Source organism: Cetorhinus maximus, chromosome 5 (assembly GCF_964194155.1).
Source record: "Cetorhinus maximus chromosome 5, sCetMax3.hap1.1, whole genome shotgun sequence".
Lineage (NCBI taxonomy): Eukaryota > Metazoa > Chordata > Chondrichthyes > Lamniformes > Cetorhinidae > Cetorhinus > Cetorhinus maximus.
In genome coordinates, this window is record NC_135883.1 from 167,288,724 (window position 1) to 167,311,196 (window position 22,473).

The following is a 22,473-nucleotide window of genomic DNA, read 5'->3' on the forward strand; positions in this document are numbered from 1 at the left end:
GTGGTACAACGAAGGTTCATTAGATTGGTCCCTGGGATGAGAGGGTTTTCCTATGACGAGAGGCTGAGTAAATCATTTTTTTATTCCATGGAGTTTAGAAGAATGAGAGGTGATCTCATTGCAACATAAAAAAACTCTGACAGGGCTTGACGGGGTAGATGATGAAAGGTTGTTTCTCCTGAACAATCATTTTGGGACTGAAGTGAGAAATCTCTTCACCCAAAGGGAATTCTCTACCCAAGAGGGTTGTGGATGCTCCATCATTGAATATATTTAAGACTGAGAGAGGCAGATTTTTGGTCTTTTAGGGAATCAAGGGATATGGGGAACGGGCAGGAAAATGGAATTAAAGCCAAAGATCAGCCGTGACCACATTGAATGGTAGAGCAGGCTCAACTGTCTGTATGGTTTGCCCAGCTCCTATTTCTTATGCTGATTATACTGAGAAAATATTAAACATGAATTCTACTTTAATAGGATAGAAATTTGGTTCATTCAATTCTTTTGACCACCAGATGCAGGAATTAATGCAGAATGCAATAAGGAAGTATAATTACAATGTCAGCAGTTGATACATCAGTCTTGAAAATATTAAAGCTTAGAAATTACTAGGGTAACCACACATACAGTGTCTACATTAACTTAATGATTCCATAGAAAGCTGACTTTTCCAGACTTTATTGCATGTTCCAAGGTTGCTCCTGGCATGAAGTGGTTGCTCTATGTTTTAATTCTGTCTTTATGGCCTAGACTGTCTTTGAAGTCACATACACCACTGTTTCACCTTCACATAAAGTTATTAGGAATCTGCTCAGGGCTTCTCCTACTCTCATAGCTTTGACAGAATTTTGACGAGAACTCCATTTACAGAGATCAAATGAGTTATTGTTCAATCTCCATCAAAGCAGCAGAATCCCTGAGGAAATTCCTAGTGCAATTTGTTGGTGGTCTGTTGAGCAGTGTAGCCCAATCAATATTGCTGAGTGGTCACCGGTAAGGCTAGAGCTACACTGTTTTTATCACAGCACCAATTTTAATGGAAAACAATGTTCTCTTTCCAGCATTCTTCCAACTACAAAAGATGATGGACATTAAGCAAACAAATCCATTTCGGATGGGGTGTCTTCATATGGCGCACCTTTGCTGATGGCTGAAGAGGCTAATGTTTGAGTGGCAGATTTTGTTTCCAAACTGCTGTAGCTATGGCCCCAGGACAAATGGGGCATGGAGCTGCCATAGCCTGGCATTGAAGGCATGAGGGGCTATCTGGGTGATTGGGGGACATAGCTTGGCACAGGAGGCATGAAGGACCATGGGAGGCAGTGGGGGGCATAGCTTGGCATAGGAGGAATGAGGTACCATGGGAGGTAGGTGGGGGGCATAGATTGGCATAGAGGGCATGAAGAGTCATGGGAGGTGGATGGGGAGCATAGCTTGGCATGGGGGCATAAGGAGCCATGGAGGTTGGATTGGGGGGCATAACCTGGCATAGGGGGAATGATGGATCATGGATGGGGCATGGGGAGTGGGGCTTGGTGAGGGGTGTAAAGGGTGAGTGCTGGAGGCCCTTTCTATTTTAAATTTAACTGGAATGAAGTCCCGCTGCACTGAGGCGAACCTTTTAAACAGCCTGCCTCAGTACCCAGCAGCCCCAGTGGCTTCCTTCGACCTCTTTCCAGGGTTGGCTGGTTTGACTGCGGCACACACCTACTCACGCTGGCAATGAGGAGACCACCTTTGAAGATACAATCTCCTGAAGTGGGCAGAGCTGGGAATTTTCCTGAATCCAGCTATTTGCCGCAGCAATGATAGCCCAGGCTACCCTCTCAGCATCCATCCTGTCAAGTCCCTTCAGGATCTTAAACAGAAAATGCTGGAAAAACTCAGCAGGTCTAGCAGCATTTGTGGAGAGAGAATCAGAGGTAATGTTTCAAGTCTGTATAATCCTTCTTCAAAGTGTACAGACTCAAAAAGTTAACTCTGATTCTCTCTCCACAGATGCTGCTAGACCTGTTGAGTTTTTCCAGCATTTTCCATTTTTGTTTCAGATTTCCAGCATCTGCAGTATTTTACTTTTAACTTCAGGATCTTATATGTTTTTTTAAAAAAAATCATCTCATTCTTTTAAATGCTAATGCGTATAGGCCCGACCTGCTCAGTCTTTCCTCATTAGATAACCCCTTCATCCCAGGAATCAGCCAAGTGAACCTTCTCTGAACTACTTCTAATGCAATTATATCCTTTCTTAAGTAAGGAGACCAAAACTGTACACAGTACTCCAGACGCGGTCCAACTATGGCTTTGTACAACTGTTGCAAGACTTCCCTACTTTTATACGCGATACTTCTTACAATAAATGCCAACATTCCATTTGCCTTCTAAATCACATGTTGCACCTGTATACCTACTTTTTTGTGATTCATGTACCAGAAGATCCAGATCCTTCTGTAACGTAGAGCTCTGCACTCTCTCTCCATAATATATCTCAATAATTATGAGCAATTAAGAAACAACAGAAAAGAAATTATATTGTGCAAATTTTTACAAGTGATTAAGAGATGGACTGGAATTTTCTGGCACCTCCTGCTGGCGGGATCTTCTGGTCCTGCCGAAGTTAATGGAAGTTTGAATAGCCTGCTGGATCTGCCATGGCGGGATCCACCACACCAGGGCTGGGAAATCCCGGCCACGGATAAATCACCCGTGTCACCTTCTGCTCATACTTCTTTCTACTTTTCCTACTGCTACATCCAGGTGCAAACCCAGCATCAGCAGCTGAGGTGGTGGCATTATGATATCCCGTTGCCTTGGATGACTATGGTGGGTGTCCACTGGAGGCATGGAGCCTTGAGGACTTCAGCCTACTGGTTTCTCCTGTAGTGGTGCAGAGGCATTCCCCTTGGCCTTGGCTGCTGGGTAATTTTCTGGGATGAGGTGCAGTATTGAAGCATGGAAAATGGAGAAGAGAGTTGGTACAATGACACAGCCTTGTTTGATCTCAGTTTTCACTGCGAGGTCATAAAAGGTCATGTACAGCGGTTGGTGCTGTTCCTTGCATTTTTCTTGAATCAGCAATGATTATGTCTGTGGTGCCTCCTAATAGGCAAAAACCGCACTGTGACTCTGGAGGGAGCTCCTCAGACAAAGGGAGGAGGGGGTTGAGGAGGATCCTTGTAAAGATCTCCTCTGTGGCAGACAGCAGAACAATTCTTCTGTAGTCATGATCACAGCGTCCCTAAGATCCTCCTGCATGTGCCTTTCTTCCCCGATGAGGGATATGAGGTTGTGCATCTGTGCCAAGAGTGTATCTCCCCGTGTTTCAAAATTTCAGCAGTGATTTCATGTGCTCCAAAGGCCTTGCTGTGTTTCAACTGTCGAATGGCTTTTTCATCCTCACTCAGGAGTGGGATAGTGCTGAGACCGAGTGGACGGATTTTGAGGAATGGAGTTGAGGATGTTCAAATCAAAGGCAGAGTCTCGGTTGAGTAGCTCTTCAAAACGTTCTCTCTATTGAACACTAACTGCCTCCCTGTGCTTGATGAGCTCCCTCCACCTTAGCTTTCAGCAGGTTGTGCCCTCAAGTGCATGGGCCATTGATTGGCCTGAGGGCATTGAAGAAACTGCACATGTTGTTGGTGTCTGTGAACTGTTGGATTTCCCACTCTTTCTACATACCATTTGTTCTTTTATGTCATGGATTTTATGCTGTACTGTCATCAGCCATCTATCAGACTGCTGTTTTTCTGTTAAACCGTGGTAAGCTTTGACCTTAGATCCTGTAGATCCTTAGATCTTGATTAGATCCTGTATCTCCATGTCGAACCAGTCATGATAATTCCCAGTAGGGAGAGCAAGGACCTCTTCACAGGTGCTTGTTATAGTGGGCGTTAGAATCGACCAGGCACTTTGAGGCCTTCCATGTTAATTTTCTTGTGGCATTGCCTCTAATGTCTTTACTGTTTGGGGTCAGGGTATTGGAGATGATAGTTCAGATAAGACAGAAATCAATCCAGCAGCTGTCAGTTTCTGTCATGACATGGGTGATGTGTGTTCCTCTGCAGTCCACTGCTTGAATGATAATGTAGTCGAGCAAGTACCAGTGTTTGGACTGTGGGAGTTGCCATAATGTCTTGTGCTTGTCTCGCTGGCAGAACAGGATGTTGGCATGACAGGGTCATATTCTAGACATTCCATCAGGAGGAGGACCCTGTTGGAGTTTGCTTTCCTTGCTCCTTCCTTGCCTATCACATCCTTCCAGAGATTAGCGTCTTTCCTGGCTCTGGTGTTAAAATCTCCAAGGAGGATCAGTTTGTTACCTGTTGGGACTCAGGCTAGGAATTGCTCAAGGTTAGTATAGAATCCCTCCTTAGTCTCATCTGTTGCCTCAAGTGTAGGGGTGTATGCGCTGATGACAGTGGCATTTTGATTCTGTATTAAGGTGAACCAGGCAGTGATGAGGTGCTCACTTATCCCACAAGGGGTGTGGCTGAGGCACCAGACAAGCTTATTTTTAATGGTGAAGCCCACCCCATGGAGGTACCAATCCTCTTCAGGAAGGCCCTTCCAGAAAAAGTTGCACCTGCTGCCTTGTTCCTTCAGTTGTCCTTCTACACTCTGTCTGAATTATGACAGCAATGTCAATGTCGAGGCACCTTTCTTCCCAAGCTTTGATGGCAGTGTGACACTCAGGTCTGTCACAATTGGGGTTGGGGTTGTCCCAGTCCTGTTGGGATTGGGGTTGCTCGGATGTATTGAAAGGACAATCAACCATCAAACAAAGCATACTCTTTTGACCAAGTAGTCAGTTAGAATACTGGCCTAGAAATAGATTGTGCCCAAAAATGGATGAGCAAAGGCCTGTGCCAGTTAAGGTCAATGTACACAGTGCATAATATTTGTTATCTACTGATCTTAATGATCTAGGATTCATAGCCTCTGACCTGCTCTTGTAGCCACAGTATTTATATGGCTAGTCCAGTCCAGTATCTGGTCAATGGTGACCCCCAGGATGTTGAAAGTGGAGGATTCAGTGATGCAAATGCCATTGAACGTCAAGAGGTGATGGTTAGATTCTCTCTTGTTGGAGATGATCATTACCTGGCACTTGTGTGGCGCAAATGTTACTTGCCACTTGTCAGCCCAAGCCTGGATATTGTCCAGGTCTTGCTGCATTTGGACATGGGCTGCTTCAGTGCCGATGGTGCTGAACATTGTGCAATCATCAGAGAACATCCCCATTTCTGAACTTATGATGGAAGGAAGGTCATTGATGAAGCAGCTGAAGATGGTTGGGCCGAGGACACTGCCCTGAGGAACTCCTGCAGTGATGTCCTGGGGCTGAGATGACTGACTGCCAACAACCACAACCACCTTCCTTTGTGCTAGGTATGACTCCAACCGGTGGAGAATTTTCCCCCTGATTCCCATTGACTCCAGTTTTTCTAGGGCTCCTTGATGTCACACTTGGTCAAATGTGGCCTTGATGTCAAGGGCAGTCACTCTCACCTCACCTCGGGAGTTCAGCTCTTTTGTCCATGTTTGAACCAAGTCTTTGAGGTGATTTTTTGATTTGCGTAGAGCAACACAGCTTTATGACTTGAGATTCTTCCACTGGATCAACTTGACCAGGAACTGCAGCATCAGGGACATCCTTAGACAATGGCAGTTCAGAATTATTTACTTCAATAGATACATCAGGCATGTCTATTCTATGTCGATCTGGCACCTCAGGGATCAAAGGTTCGACTTCAATTTGAGGTGGAGTAACTGATTGTTGGAGTATCTCTCTACTTCTGAGATGATCCATATGTTTCCTAACAATCCTGTTTTCCACTTCCACTTGGTATGACAAAGGTCCTGTTTCAGAGACATTTGTACCAAGAACCCACCTCGGTCCAATTGCAAAATTCGCTCAAAAACTGTCTCTCCCACAGTAAATTTCCAATCTTTATTGTGATCATTATGATTCACTTTATGACTATTCTGGTTTTTCTCTACCTTCTCCTCTAAGATAGGGAATACTAGACTCAATCTTGTACAAAGGCTGTGTTTCATTAACAATTCAGAGTGTATTGAACCCATGGTTGCACGAGGAGTCATGCGGTAGTTGAAAAGAAATCTTGAACTTCATGTTTCTAACGTTCCTTCGGATAATTTCTTCATGCCTTTTTTAAAGGTTTGTACTGCTCTTTCTGCTAACCCATTGGATGAGGGATGATACGGTGCTGTTCTGACAGGTTTAATCCCATTTGGGTTCATGAATCTCAGGAATTCTGTACTCGTGAAAGCAGTGCCATTATCTGAAACAATGACTTCTGGTAGGCCATGTACACTAAAACATTGGCACAGTTTTTCAATAGCTGCACACGCTGTAGGTGATCTCACTTCATATACATCATTCCACTTTGAATGTGTTTTGATGATCACTAAAAACATGGTCCTTAAAAATGGACCTACACAGTCTATATGTAGTCTAACCCAGGCCACTTCCACGGATGCGATGGGGCTGAAACAGGCAACTTCTGCTGTTGTTGACACTTGAGACAGTATTTAACCATTTTTTCCTCTATCACTATCTACACCTGGCTACCAGATATAACTTTGTGCGAGCATCTTCATTTTCAAAATACCAGGATGCGCGCAATGAAGCTCTGTCAATAGTGGTTTTCTTCCTTGCAAAGGGATAACGACTCTTGCCCCCCATAACAAGATACGATGTTGACAACTCAGTTCAGATTTACGGACATAGAATGGTTTTAATTTTTCAGAGACTTGTGCATTTGACCATTCTTGCAATTCCTGTTTTCGGACTCTTAATAAAATTGGATCCATGTTTGTCCAATTCTTTATCTGTTTTGCACAGATTGGTGAGGAATCCAGGAAGTTCAACACAAGTACAACCTCGTTAAATACTGGAACATGTGTAATTCTATCTGGCAAAGGAAGACAACTGAGGGCGTCTGCATTTGTTATATGCACACCCGGGCAGTGCATAAAAGGCTATCGGTGGGATTGCTTTATCTTCGCTAAACAAACCCAACAGTGGTTTGTGATCTGACACTATGGTGAAGTGTCGATCATGCAGATATTGATGGAACTTCTTCACTCCAAATATGACAGATAAGTCTTCTTTTTTAAGTTGTGAGTAACCCTTCTTGGCTACAGAGAGGGTTCTGGAGACATCCTTTTGGTCCGTCCTCCATCCTGTGTGACAATGCCACTCCCACTCTATAGGGAGATGCATCATAAGTGAGTATTAATTTCTTAGATGGGTCATAGTGTACTAGCAGACATGACAGGTGTAAAAGCTTCTTGCCTTTTATGAAGGCTTCCGCTTGCAGTGCCTTCCAGGACCACAGGTGGTTCTTCTTCAATAATAAGTGTAGAGGGGTTAACACTGTAGACAGATTAAGCAAAAAGCGACCGTAATAATTTACGATGTCCAAAAAAGACTTGAGCTCTGTGACGTTGGTAGGAGAGGGCACTTCCTTGATTGCCCTGCCTTTCTCCTTTAATGGATGCAAACCTTGGGCATCCACTCAATGACCCAAATAAGTGACTTTGACAAGGTCCCACATGGGAGACTTATAAAGAAGGCAAATGTGGGATACAGGGTAAATTTGATAAGGTGGATTCAAAATTGGCTTAGTTGTAGGAGCCAGAGGGTGATGACAGAAGGATGCTTTAGTGACTGGAAGCCAGTGTCCAGTGGCGTACCACAGGGATCTGTGCTGGGTCCCCTATTATTTGTCATTTATATAAACAACATAGATGACTATGTGGGGGGTAGGATTAGTAAGTTTGTGGATGAGACCAAGATTGGTCGGGTAGTTAGCAGTGAGGTTGAGTGTCTTGGGCTACAGGAAGATATAGACGGGATGGTCAAATGGGCAGATAAGTGGCAGATGGAATTTAACCCTGAAAAGTGTGAGGTGATACACTTCGGAAGGAGTAATTTGACAAGGAAGTATTCAATGAGCGGCATGACACTAGGAAGGTCTGAGGAACAAAGGGACCTTGGCGTGTGTGTCCATAGATCTCTGAAGGTGGAGGGGCATGTTAGTGGGGTGGTGAAAAAGGCATATGAGACACTTGCCTTTATCAATCGAGGCATAGATTACAAAAGTAGGGAGGTCATATTGGAGTTGTACAGAACCTTAGTGAGGCCACAGCTGAAGTACTGTGTGCAGTTCTGGTCGCCACATTATAGGAAGGATGTGATTGCACTGGAGGGGGTGCAGAGGAGATTCACCAGGATGTTGCCTGGGATGAAACATTTAAGTTATGAAGAGAGGTTGGATAGACTTGAGTTGTTTTCGTTGGAGCAGAGAAGATTGAGGGGCGACCTGATCGAGGTGTGCAAGATTATGAGGGGCATGGACAGGGTGGATAGGGAGCAGCTGTTCCCCTTAGTTGAAGGGTCAGTCACTAGGGGACATAAGTTCAAGGTGAGGGGCAGGAGGTTTAGAGGGGATGTGAGGAAAACCTTTTTTACCCAGAGGGTGGTGACGGTCTGGAATGCACTACCTGGGAGGGTGGTGGAGGCGGGTTGCCTCACATCCTTTAAAAAGTACCTGGATGAGCACTTGGCATGTCATAACATTCAAGGCTGTGGGTCAAGTGCTGGTAAATGGGATTAGGTAGGTAGGTCAGGTGTTTCTCACGTGTCGGTGCTGGCTATTTGGGCCAAAGGGCCTCTTCTGCACTGTGTGATTCCGTGATTCTGTGACTTCAGTTGCTTAGAAAGTGCACTTCTCTTTTTTCAAATGTACACCAGCCTCCAAAGATCTCTTCAGAGCCTCTTCTAGGTTGGCCTAGACCTGCATCTGCTGACCCTGTGATCGGGACATCATCCAGGTATGCTATAACTTGGCGAAGTCCTTGTGTTAGGCTTTCCATGGCTCTTTGGAAAAGCACACAGCCAGATGACACTTCAAAGGGTAGGCATTTATATTGGTGCAGGCTCTTGTGTTGTTTATGGTGACATTTTTCTAATTTAGCAGCCTTGTTCACAGTTCATTTGTAATCTCCGTAGATGTGAATGATTTGCTCTGGTTTCATCACAGGGACTATGGGTGCTGCCCATTCTGAAAATTGGACTGGCTGGATTATTGCTAACTTCTCCAAATGGCACAATTCTGCATCCACCTTCTCCTTTAGGGCATAAGGCACAGTTGTTGCCTTAAAAAACCAGGATGTTGCTTCAGAATCCACGTGTATTTTAGCTTGTAGACCTTTTATTTTTCCCAACTCATCTCGGAATACTCTGTCATACTTTTTTAACAACTCAGGAATTCCTCCTGTTCTGACTTGAAAAATTTCTGACCAGTTGAGTTTAATTTCTTTCAGCCAATCACGGCCCAGAAGGCTAGGTCCTTCTCCTGTTACAACAATTACTAGCAGCTGGGCTGTCTGTTGCCTGTAGGATATAGATACAGAGGTGATGCCTTTCACCTGTATTGCCTGTCCAGTATACATTTTCAGCTGAGCCGTGGTTTGCTCCTGATTCAGCGGCTGGGTACCTTCTCTGAGGTACTTAAAGATGCGTTCTCCCACCACAGTGGTCGATGCTCCTGTGTCAACCTCCATGACTACAGACTTTCCATTTACTTGAAGGGTAATGGTGATTTGTTCAGTTTTCCTGGCCTTGAGGTTGTATAGGGAATCGATATCAGAACCAGCTGGTTCTGGTTCATCCAAATTGTGCACTTCATTCAACTTGGCCTGCTATCTGAATCGCTGTTGTGATCTTGCCCTGTGTTGTTTTATAACATGTATTTTTTGTGACAGTAGTGGCATTCTGCCTCTTCAAATCTGCAGGTTTCTGATATATGATTACCCCCCCATCAGTAATACTTTAATTTCTGAATTATTGGGGAGCTGATGCCAGCATTTCTTTTTCTCTTGAGCAGTAGGGATCTTGTCCTGCTTTGTGGTTGCCTCCCTGGTCTTTGCGCTGCGCCTGGCAGTAGGTTTCACCCTAACTGCAGAATGGCACCATGTTGCACACTCTGCAAAGCCTGTGAGTCCCCTTCAGCACTCTCCATTGCTAGCGTTATCTCCATGGTGCACTTCAGGTCTATATTAACTTTTGCAAATAAACATCACTGAATGGTGGTGTCATGTACGCTGCAAACCAAACCATCTCACAACATATCGTTTAGAGTAGCACCGAAGTCACAGTGCTCGTTAACAATGTATAATGTACATTGTGATCGACTCACCGGGAGCCTTTACCCGAGAGTTGAACTTGAATCTTTGCATGATCACCAGTGGTTTAGGCTGCAAATGTGCCATCGTGAGGTCTGCTAACTCATTGAAGGATCTGGAATTTGGCACGTTCGGAGCTGTCAGACCACGGATTAGGTTATACGTTTTGCTTCCGCAGACACTTAGGAGAATTACCTTCTGTTTCTCCTCTGCCATTATTTCATTCACCATAAAGTAGAAACCTAGGTGTCTATGTACTGACTCCAGTCCTCGATGGATGAATCATGCGGGTCAGATCTGCTGAAGAGTAGCATTGCTGGTGAGTATACTTTTCTTTCTTCCCTTAAAATTTGAAATAATCACATTCAAGAGGTGAGGTGCAGTATTGGAGCTATTTATCCTTGTCGCCAATTGTAAAAAATTTGGAGTACTGGACAGGCTTCTTGTTAGAAACAGTAAACTTTATTTACAGAGCTCCTGAAGAAGCTATATGCTTGTACTGAGACCAAGGCTAGAAAACTCCACCCTTAAAATTACCCACACTTAGGGTTGATTTGTCTGTACAGCCACATGATCCCCATAACAGTATAAAAGGATTAACTTACAATTACTACAGTATGGTTGCTAATTTTGCTGATGACACAAAGATAAGTAAGAAAGTAGGGGAGAAGAGGCCATAAGGAGGCTACAAAGAGACATAGATAGGTTAAGTATGTGGGCAAAGATCTGGCAAATGGAGTATAATGTGGGCAAATATGAAATTGTCCATTTTGGCAGGAAGAATAAAAAGGCATATTTCAAAATGGTGGGAGATTGCAGAGCTCTGAGATTCAGAAGGATCTAGGTGTCCTAGTGCATGAATCACAAAAGGTTAGCATTACAGCAAGTAATTAGGAAAGCTAATAGAATATTATCATTTATTGCGAGGGGAATTGAATACAAAAGTAGGGAGATTACGCTTCAGTTGTACAGAGCACTAGCGAGATACATCTGGAGTACTGTGTACAGTAGTGGTCTCCTTATTTAAGGAAGGAGGTAAATGTGTTAGAAGTAGTTCAGAGAAGGTTTATTACATGAATACCAGGAATGGGTGGGTTGTCTTGGACTGGCTAGGCTTGTATCTACTGGAATTAAGAATAGTAAGAGGCGACTTGATTGAAACCTTCAAGATCCTGAGAGGTCTTGACAGGGTAGGACGGGATGTTTCCTCTTCTGAAAGAATACATACATATGAACATATAAATTAGGAGCAGGAGTAGGCCACTCAGCTCCTTGATCCTACTCCGCAATTCAATAAGCTCATGGCTACGGTCTCACCAATGCGGTGTGTAGCTGAAGCATAATGTCCCTACTCTTGTATTGAATTCCTCTTGCAATAATTGATAACATTCTATTAGCTTTGCTGATTACTTGCTGTACCTGCATACTAACCTTCTGTGGTTTATGTACTAGGATACCCAGATCTCTCTGAATCTCAGAGCTCTGCAATCTCTCACCCCTTAGATAATATTCTTCTTTTTTATTCATCCTGTGTTATGACGTGGCAGATGATGTGTGCCAGGCAGATCAAATCCACGAGGGAAACTTGATCAACTGGTCATAACTGTTTTGCAATTTGTATTTTATTTCAAGATGTATGCCTTGAATTCAGAAGTAATAGGACCACCATGACTTCATGGGTTTTTTAGAAAACTAAATTAAACATTTATTAACAAAAGAAAAGATTTCAAGCACGTACATAGGTCTACAAATTACTACTACAATAACACGATAAACCCCTAATTAATCTGACTCCCAGTTACACCTCTGTTAAGTCAATAGTTAGAACAAATAGATTTAAACAGACCCAGGCAAAGCAACACAATACCCTGGACAGTCGCATTTGAAATGAGTTTTCTTAGCTTTGGTTCCTGTAGACAACAACTTGATGCATAGAGGCTGGAGGCTTTTTGACACTTGTTAGATCTTAGAATTCTTTCTTCCCTTACACATAGCCTTCTCTCCTAATACATGTTTTCCCTCTTTAATGCAAATTCCATTGTTCCCATATGTTTTTGAAATTTTACTTATAATATAAATCTTTCATAGTACTAATTTTATCAGTAACCTTTGGGAAAAATAAACACACTGTTTGGCTTGGCTTCTTCTGGCTAGGTGTAACTTTTTACCATCTCATTGAAATTCAAACTACTCTGGTTTACCTAAAAATGCAAATTTTCCTTACACCTCACATTCTAAAACTTTAGCCATGTTTACGTATTTAGCATTTCAAATCTAGCTTCTTGCTGTTAACTCAAAATCTCCAGACCAGCTGTCTCTAATTCAATTAAATTACCCTCCAGCACACACACACACATACACACAGAGAAACTAATCCAAACCTCACTGTTATCCCACTTTTACAATAAATCACAATAATACTATGAAAATGATTATATTTTCATAACACCTGCTAAAATGGGCAACTTCACATTTTCCTACATTATACTAAATTTGTCAGATCTTTGTCCACTCACATAACCTATCTAGATCCTTTTATAGCCTCCTTATGTCCTCTTCACAACTTACTTTCCTATCTAACTTTGTGTCATCAGCAAATTTAGCAACCACACCATCGGTCCTTTCATCCAAATACTTTACATAAATCATAAAATGTTGAGGCCCCAGCACTGATATCTGTGGCACACCACTTGTCACATCCTGCCAACCAGAAAATGACCCATTTATGCCTACTCTCTGTTTCCTGTTTTAATCACACCAAAAGGGGAATTCGCCATGATGAAGTCTCTTAACACAGCTCAGATGGTTACTATGGCAACATCGATTGTCGCCCTGAAAGCTCAGATAGCTGCCATCAATGTTTTGGGGGATACTAATGAAAAGGCCTTTTGAGATAGTACATCTGCACTCTTTTTCAGCTGAGTCCTGGGATTGCTGTGGTACTGCACAGGAAAGTGGCCTTGGCTGCATGTGAGAGGTACCTGATAACCTCTCTCAGGATAACAGCATCCTCCTCCCATGCCAGATACTACCAGAGCCACTCATCCACACCTCTCAACAGCAGAGACATTCACCTGTAGTTGTTCAGATTTTATATATATATAAAAAATATATATGTTGAACAAACAGAATATGATATACAGAAAACTCTCAGACTCTTCAGGAAGGTTGCCCACTACCTCCTTCTTGGTGTATTCTTACCAGCATCATCCACACCCCAGAAAAAAAGAATTGGAGTATTTACACATCATCATGGTTAGTAACTTTTCTTTCTAATTGAGATGGCACAATGCCACATGCATTCAAAAGCTGGCACTAGAAATTTGTCCATAGAAATTTACTTACCAATTTGCATGTGCTCTGCTAGTTCATTGATGCTTACATGTTTGTTCGTGTAAACAGATTTGTAGCTGTTTATAAAGGCAAGGTAAGATTTGGGGGTTATATGCGTTCTTCGCCGATATCTGAAAAGTAGGAATAGAAATTACTTTTATTATTGTACAGATATTTATAACAGATTTCAGCAATAATAAAAGATTTGTGAGCAGTACCAAGTATCTTAAACTCCATTTACATTTTACCTGCTATTCGTTTCTACATTGCTTATCATTTGTATTTCTTTTGCTGGAAAATAATTTAAACATAATTATAATCAGTTGAATATGAAAGTTAGTGTTCCCTCTGCAGTAAGGTAGTTTTGATTTTCCTCTTCTATGCTATCGCTTCCAAAAGTATCCAACATTTCAATAACCTTTTAAATTTGTTTTTGTGCCTATTAAATAATTTCTGCAGCTTGACTCCCAAATCTCTCTGCTACTTCACAGTTCCAAGTTTCTTGCTATTTAGAAAATACTTCAATTTATATTTCTTAGGTCCAAAATGGATGACCTCACATTTTCCCACATTGGACCCCATTTGCTTGTTTTTCCACTCATTAATTAATGAACTAATGATTAATTCACTCTAATCAACTTTATGCAAATTTCTGCTCCCAATTTCACGATTGACTGTGCAATCTATCCTGGTGCCATGAGCAAACTTGGATTATAAGGCTCTCTGACCCAGACCTTCTGCTCTTTGAATGGTTGTACCCCAGAGGTAGCCCAGAAGATGTGCTGGGGGATGCCCGCGGACGCCAAACTATGATCGAGTGGGACATAGATTGAGCGAGAAGTTGGGAATTAGTTCAGGTGGGAATTCAGGGCAGAGGGGGAAAGAGGTGCTCCTTTTTCTACTTCTTTTCAACCTCCAATGGCAAGTGAGTTTCCTTCCTTGCCTCCAAGCTAGGGTGAGTGCAGCTTTCTATTATTTTATCTGTGTAAATTATTAACTAATTGACTAATTAAACAAATAAGGTTGGACAGAAATGCCAGGGCTGGTGGTGTTCTGTAACTGCAGCTAATGGGAATCTGTGGAATGCACTGTAATCCTGGGCAACCATATCTGCAGAAAGTGTCTGCAGCTGAGCCAACTTCAGCTTCAAGTTGCTGAGCTGGAGTCTGGGTTGTGGACATTGTGGGGCATTAGCGAGAGAGAAAGTTAGCTGGACTCTCCAGTTCCTGTTCCAGGAGCCAGTCACTCTCCATAGGTTAGGCAGAACATTAGAATTGGTTAATGGTCAGGAACAAGAGGATGTGACTGTGAGGCAGGCAGGTAAGGGGAACCAGTATGTAGTGATGGAGGAGCTCAGCCCCTGACTTTGTCCAAGAGGTACGAGGTGCTTACTACCTGTGGATGAGGAAAAGAACTGCAATGTTGATGAGCAGACTGACCATGGCACCATGGTGAAGAATGCCATTAGGTGGGGGGAGTGGATGAATAAAAACAATGAATGAATAAAAACAATCTTTGGATTGTTACCTGAACCATGTGCAATTTGGCACAGGGTAAATTAAATTTGAGAGATGAATGCATGGCTCAAAGATTGGTGTGGGAGATCTGAGTTCTGGTTCATGGGGCACTGGCACGAGTCCTAGGGAAATTGGGGGCTGTGCCATTGGGATGATCTACACATGAAATGATCTAATATCCATTACAGAGACATAGCTTTTTTTACTCATTCATGGCATATGGATATCGCCGGCTAGGCTAGCATTTATTACCCATCCCAATTGCCCTTAAGAAGGTGGTGGTGGGCTGCCTTCTTTAACCACTGCAGTCCATGTGGTGTAGGTACACCCACAGTGCTGTTAGGGAGTGAGTTCAAAGATTTTGACTCAACAACAGTGAAGGAACAGTGATATATTTCCAAGTCAGGATGGTGAGTGACTTGGAGGGAAAGTTCCAAGTGGTTATGTTCCCATGTATCTGCTGCCCTTGTCTATCTAGTTGGTGGTGGTTGTGGGTTTGGAAGGTGCTGTTGAAGGAGCCTTGGTGAGTTCCTGAAGTGCATCTTGTAGATGGTACACACTGCTGCCACTGTGTGTCGGTGGTGAAGGGAGTAAATGTTTGGGAAGGGGTGCGAATCAAGTGGGCCGCTTTGTCCTGGACGGCATCAAGCTTCTTCACCCTCATGACAAATCTACTGGAATTTTTCGAGGATGTAACTAGTAGAGTTGATGAGAGGGAGCCAGTGGATGTAGTTTATTTGGACTTTCAGAAGGCTTTCGACAAAGTCCCACATAAGAGATTGGCATGTAAAATTAAAGCGCATGGGATTGGGGGTAGTGTATTGAGATGGATAGAAAACTGGTTGGCAGACAGGAAACAAAGAATAGGAATAAACGGGTCTTGTTCTGAATGGCAGGCAATGACTAGCGGGGTACTGCAGGGATCGGTGCTGGGACCCCAGTTATTCACAATATATATTGATTTAGATGAGGGAATTAAATGTAATATCTCCAAATTTGCAGATGACACAAAGCTGGGTGGGAGGGTGAGCTGTGAAGAGGATGCAGAGATGCTTCAGTGTGATTTGGACAAGTTGAGTGAGTGGGCAAATGCATGGCAGATGCAGTATAATGTGGATAAATGTGAGGTTATCCATTTCGGTAGTAAAAACAGGAAGGCAGATTATTATCTGAATGGCTATAAATTGAGAGAGGGGAATGTGCAATGAGACCTGGGTGTCCTTGTACACCAGTTGCTGAAGGTAAGCATGCAGATGCAGCAGGCGGTAAAGAAGGCAAATGGTATGTTGGCCTTCATAGCAAGAGGATTCGAGTACAGGAACAGGGATGTCTTACTGCAAATGTACAGGGCCTTGGTGAGATCACACCTGTAATATTGTGTGCAGTTTTGGTCTCCTTATCTGAGGAAGGATGTACTTGCTATAGAGGGAGTGCAGCGAAGGTTTACCCGACTGATTCCTGGGATGACAGGACTGACATATGAGGAGAGATTGAGTCAATTAGGATTATATTCGCTGGAGTTCAGAAGAATGAGGGGGGATCTCATAGAAACCTATAAAATTCCAACAGGACTAGACAGGGTAGATGCAGGAAGGATGTTCCCAATGGTGGGGGAGTCCAGAACCAGGGGTCACAGTCTAAGGATACAGGATAGACCATTTAGGACTGAGATGAGGAGAAATCTCTTCACCCAGAGAGTGATGAGCCTGTGGAATTCATTACCACAGAATGTAGTTGAGACCAAAACATTGTATGTTTTCAAGGAGTTAGATATAGCTCTTGGGGCGAAAGAGGTCAAAGGGTATGGGGAGAAAGCGGGAGCAGGCTATTGAGTTGGATGATCAGCCATGATCATAATGAATGGCGGAGCAGGCTCGAAGGGCTGAATGGCCTACTCCAGCTCCTAGTTTCTATGTTTCTATGAGTGTTGTTGGGAACTGTACTCATCAAGGCAAATGGAGAATATTCCATCACACTCCTGACTTGTGCCTTGTAGATAGTGGACAGGTTTTGTGGAGTCAGGAGGTGAGTTACTCACCACAGCCTCTGACCTGTTCTTGTAGCCATAGTAATTACATGGCTAGTACACTTCAGCATCTGATCAATGGTAACCCCCAGGATGTTGATAGTGGGGGATTCAGTGATGGTAATGTTATTGAAAGTCAAGGGGCGATGGCTAGATTCTCTCTTGTTGGAGATGGTCATTGCCTGGCACTTTGTGTAATCATCAGCGAAGATCCCCACTTCTGAACTCATGATGGAAGGAAGGTCATTGATGAAGCAGCTGAATAAGGTTGGGCCAAGGACATTACCCTGAGGAATTACTGCAGTGATGTCCTGGAGCTGAGATGGCTGACCTCCAACAACCACAACCAGTTTCCTTTGTGCTAAGTATGATTCAACCAGCAGAGAGCTTCCCCCCTGATTCCCACTGACTCCAGTGTTGCTCGGGCTCCCTGATGCCAGACTCGGTCAAATGCGGCCTTGATGTCAAGGGCAGTCGCTCTCACCTCACCTCAGGACTTCAGCTCTTTATACTATGTTTGAACCAAGGCTGTAATGAGGTTACAAGCTAAGTGACCCTTGTGGTAACCAAACTCAGCATCAGTAAGCAGGTTATTGCTAAGCAAGTGCCGCTTGATACCACTGTTGACGACCCCTTCGATTACTTTACTGATGATGGAGAGTAGACTGATGGGGCAGTATTTGGCTGCGTTTGATTTGTCCTGCTTTTTGTGTGCAGGACATACCTGGGCAATTTTCCACATTACCCGGTAGATGCCAGTATTGTAGATGTACTGGAACAGCTTGGCTAGGGATGTGACAAGTTCTGTAGCACAAGTCTTCAGTACTATCGCCGGAATATTGTCCGGGCCCATAGCCTTTGCAGTATCCAGTGCCTTCAGCCGTTTCTTGATATCCTGTCGAGTGAATTGAATTGGCTGAAGGCTGACACCTGTGATGCTGGGGACCTCAGGAGGAGGCCAAGATGGATCATGCACTCGGTTACTTCTGGCTGAAGATTGTAGCTAATGCTTCAGCCTTATCTTTTGCACTGATGTGCTGGGCTCCCCCTTCATTTAGGATGGGTATATTTGTGGAGCCTCCTCCTCCAGAGAGTTATTTAATTGTCCACCACCATTCACGGCTGGATGGGGCAGGACTGCAGAGCTTAGATCTGATCTGTTGGTTGTGGAATTGCTTAGCTCTGTCTATCACTTGCTGCTTATGCTGTTTGGCATGCAAGTAGCCCTGTGTTGTAGCTTCACCAGGTTGATACTTCATTTTTAGGTATGCCTGGTGCTGCTCTTGTCATGCCATTCTGCACTCTTCATTGAACCAGGGTTGATCCCCTGGCTTGGTGGTAGTGGTAGAATGGGGAATATGCCAGGCCATGTGGTTGAAGATTGTGTTTGAGTACAATTCTACTGCTGATGATGGCCCATGGCACCTCATGGTTGCCCAGTCTTGAGTTGCTGCAGGATGACAAAGATTATATACCTGAATATTAAAGGTTTCATGACATTTAGGAAGGGCAGGAAGCTAGGAAAAGATGGAGGAGTGGTTTTGTTAATTAATAATTATATTATACAATAATGAGGGATGGTCTAATTTCAGGAAGCCATGATGTAGAAGTGGTTTGGGTAGAGTTGACAAATGGTAAAGACAAGAAGTCACTTGTGGGAGTGGTGTACAGGCCCCCTAACTGTGGCCACATGTTAGGATAGGGTATAAAGGAAGAAATAATGGGAGCTTGTAAGCAAGGCAAGGCAATAATCATGGGAAATTTTAATCTAAATATAGACTTGAAAAATCAGATGGCCAGAGGCAGCCTAGATCTTCATTGAATGTTCTTGGGATAGTTTCTTAGAACAGCACGTTCTGGAGCTGACCAGAGAGCAGGCTGTAATGGACTTGGTATTGTGCAATGAGATAGGATTAATTGATAACCTCATAGTGAAAGTGCCCCTAGGTAGCAGCGATCCTGTTTGAGGGAAAGAAGAGTAGATCCAAGACTAGTATTTTAAACGTAAATAAGGGAAATTATGAGGGCATGAAAACAGAGCTAGCCAAAGTGACCTGGCAAATGAGGTTACAGAATAGGTCAATAGAGATGCTGTGGCAGACATTTAGGGGGATATTTCAGAATACACAGAATAGGCACATTACAATGAGGAAGAAAAATTCCAAGAGAAGGACCCACCATCCGTGGTTAACTAAAAAAGTTAAAAATAGTATCAAACTTAAAGAAAAAGCATATAATAGTGCAAAGATGGGTGACCGGTCAGAAGATTGGACAGAATATGGAAACATCGAAGAATGACTTAAAGATTGATAAAGGAAGAAAAAATTAAAGTATGAGAGAAACCTAGCTAGAAATATAAAGACAGATAGTAAGAGTTTCTATACATGTTTAAAAAAGAAAAGAGCTAACAAAGTGAGTGTTGGTCCTATAGGAAATGAGTCTGGGGAATTAATAATGGAAAATAAGGAGATGGCAGATCAATTGAACAGGTATTTTGCATCGGTCTTCACTACAAAGGATACAAGTAACATCCCAGAAATAGCTGTAAATCAGGAATGGAAGGGAGAGAGGAACTCAAGAAAATTACAATCACAAGCGTTGCTGAGCAAATTGTTGGAGCTTTAGGTCGATAAGTCCACGGGTCTTGATGGACTTCATCCTCGGCTTGTAAAAGAAGTGGCTAGGGAAATAGTTGATACAAACCGAAAATGCTGGGAAAGCTTAGCAGGTCTGGCAGCATCGGTGAAGAGAGAAACAGAGTTAAAGTTTCGAGTCTGTATGACTCTTCTTCAGAGCTGAAGAGAAGGAATAGAGCAGGTGGAGCAAAATAGAAGTTCAGGACTGGTGGGAACTCAGGAGGGATTTGACAAAGATGTCATGAACACAAGACAAAGGGAATGGTAATGAAAGACTAACACAGGTGCTGATAGTGGCATAAAGATCAGATAGAAGAAAAAAGGTCAGCGCTTTCTGAAAGCAAAACATAAGGACAAGTTACAGACTGGCTCTGTATGGGGAGAAGTTTGGGGAATAAAATCAAAATGGAGGACAGAGTTCATGGTCTGAAGCTGTTGAACTCAATGTTAAGAACTAGATGTCACTGTTTAGAAATGAGGATCATTTAAGACAGAGGAGAGGAGAATTTTTTTTCTCTCAGAGGATTATGAGTCCTTGGAACAGTCTTCCTCAAAAGGCGGTGGAAGCAAAGACTTTGAATATTTTTCAGGCAGAGGGCGATAGGTTCTTGATAAGCAAGGAGGTGAAAAGTTATTTGGGGTAGGTGGGAATATGAAGTTGAGGTTACAATCAAATCAGCCGTGATCTTATTGAATCGCGGAGCAGGGTCAAGTGGCCTACCTCTGCTCCTAACTCATATGTTTGTAATTTTTTTTATTCGTTAATGGGATGTGACATCACTGGCTAGGCCAGCATTTATTGCCCATCCCTAATTGCCCTTGAGAAGGTGATGGTGAGCTGCTTTCTTGAACCACTGCAGTCCATGTGGTTTAGGTTCATATGTTCACAAATGTGTTCTTTGTTTCTCCAATAGGTACATGCTTATCTAAGGGCTCAGTCACTCTGTGCCTAATAACAGATTCTAGTAACTTCCTCACAATAGAAATTAGACAAATAGGGCTATAACTTCCTCGTTGATTTCTCTTATCCTCCTTAAATAGTGGAGTGACATTGGCAGTTTTCCAAACTATGGAGATAATTCACGTTTTAAAGGAATTTTGGAAAATTATGCCCACAATCTCTACAACCTTCTACTTTTATAACAGTGGGTTAGGAATGATCAGGCCCTGCAGATTTATCTATCTTTTGTCACATTATTTTCTCCATTACCATTTCTTAACTTATATTAAACCAAGTAAATTGCTCCACTTGATTAATTCTTTTTCCTTTTCCTTATTTTTCTTGTACTTTATCCTCATCCAGTACTGTGAAGTCCAATACAAGTGTGTATTTTTATCATTTTCATAAAATCATAGAATTATTACAGAACAGAAAGGGTCATTTGGCCCATCGTGTCAATGCTGGTTCTCTGAAGGAGTAATTCACTGAGTGCCCTTTCACCATAGCCCTGCAAGTTGTCAGATAATGATCCAAATTCCCTTTTGAAAGCCTCAATTGACCCTGTTTCCACCACTCTCTCAGGCAGTGTATTCCAGATCCTAACAACATTTTCAATTACAAAAGCACTTATGTCTCTCTTTAAGGGGCCCACATTATACTTAGCCACTTCTTTCTTGAAAAATACTTCTATTCTTCATCAGTGCTGTCCTTTTTTGTAATTTATTCTTTCACGGGATATGAGCATCACTGGCTAGACCAGCATTTGTTGCCCATCCCTAATTGCCCTTGAGAAGATGGTGGTGAGCCACCTACTTGAACCATTGCAGTCCATGTGGCATCGGCATACTCAAGTACTGCTGGGAGGGAAGTTCTAAGATTTTGACCCAGCGACAGTGAAGGAACACTGATGGAGTTCCAAGTCACGTTGGTGTGAAGCTTTGAGGGGAATTTGCAAGTGGTGGTGATCCTATGCATTTGCTGCCCTTGTCTTTCTCTGTGATAAAGGTTGCAAGTTTGGATGGTGCTGTTGAAGGAGGCTTGACAAATTGCATGGTACATACCCTGCCACTGTATGTCGGTGGTGGAGGGAGTGAATATTGAAGGTGGTGGATGGGGTGCGAATCAAGCGGGCTGCTTTATCCTAGATGGTGTCCAGCTTCTTGAGTGTTGTGGGAGCTGCATTCATCCAGGCAAGTGGACAGTATTTCATCCCATTCCAGACTTGTGCCTTGTTGATGGTGGACAGGTTTTGGGGAGTCAGGAGGTGAGTTACTCACTGCAGGATTCCCAGCCTCTGACCTGCTCTTGTAGCCACAGTATATATTTGGCTAGTCCAGTTCAGTTTTTTGGTTAATGGTAAACTCCAGAATGTTGATAGTCAGGGATTCAGCAATGGTGATTCCCTTGAATGTCAAATGGAGATGGTTAGATTCTCTCTTGTTGGAGATGGTCATTGCCTGGCACTTGTATGGTATGAATGTTACTCATTATCCTTGAAATCCCTCACACATTTTTCCTTGTATTGCAGCTCTCATTTGCTTTCTTTATTCCTTTGCACTTCTTTCTAAATCCTACAGTCCATGGAGTCTCTACTGCTTTTTTCTTCTTCTGTCATGGGATGTGAGCATTGATAGCAAGGCCAGCAATTATTGCCCATCCCTACTTGCCCTTGAGAAAGTGGTGGTGAGCTGCCTTCTTGAACCGCTGCAGTCCACCACCCACTGTGCTATTAGGAAGGGGCTTCCAGGATTTTGATTCAGCAATAGTGAAGGAGTGGCGATATATTTCCAGGTCAGATTAGTGTGTGGCTTG

At 43.1% G+C, this 22,473-nt stretch overlaps 1 protein-coding gene across 1 annotated transcript in view; it reads right to left on the reverse strand.

Moving 5' to 3' along the window:
- LOC144681151 (dynein axonemal heavy chain 8-like) overlaps positions 1 to 22,473 on the reverse strand; it is a 1,659,468-nt gene that overhangs the window by 50,704 nt on the left and 1,586,291 nt on the right. The window contains exons 65-66 of the mRNA XM_078542878.1: positions 13,555 to 13,673; positions 10,224 to 10,346 (exon numbers count right to left, since the gene is read on the reverse strand). Coding sequence (XP_078399004.1) covers positions 10,224 to 10,346; positions 13,555 to 13,673 — 242 coding nt within the window. The remainder of the gene's footprint in view (positions 1 to 10,223; positions 10,347 to 13,554; positions 13,674 to 22,473) is intronic.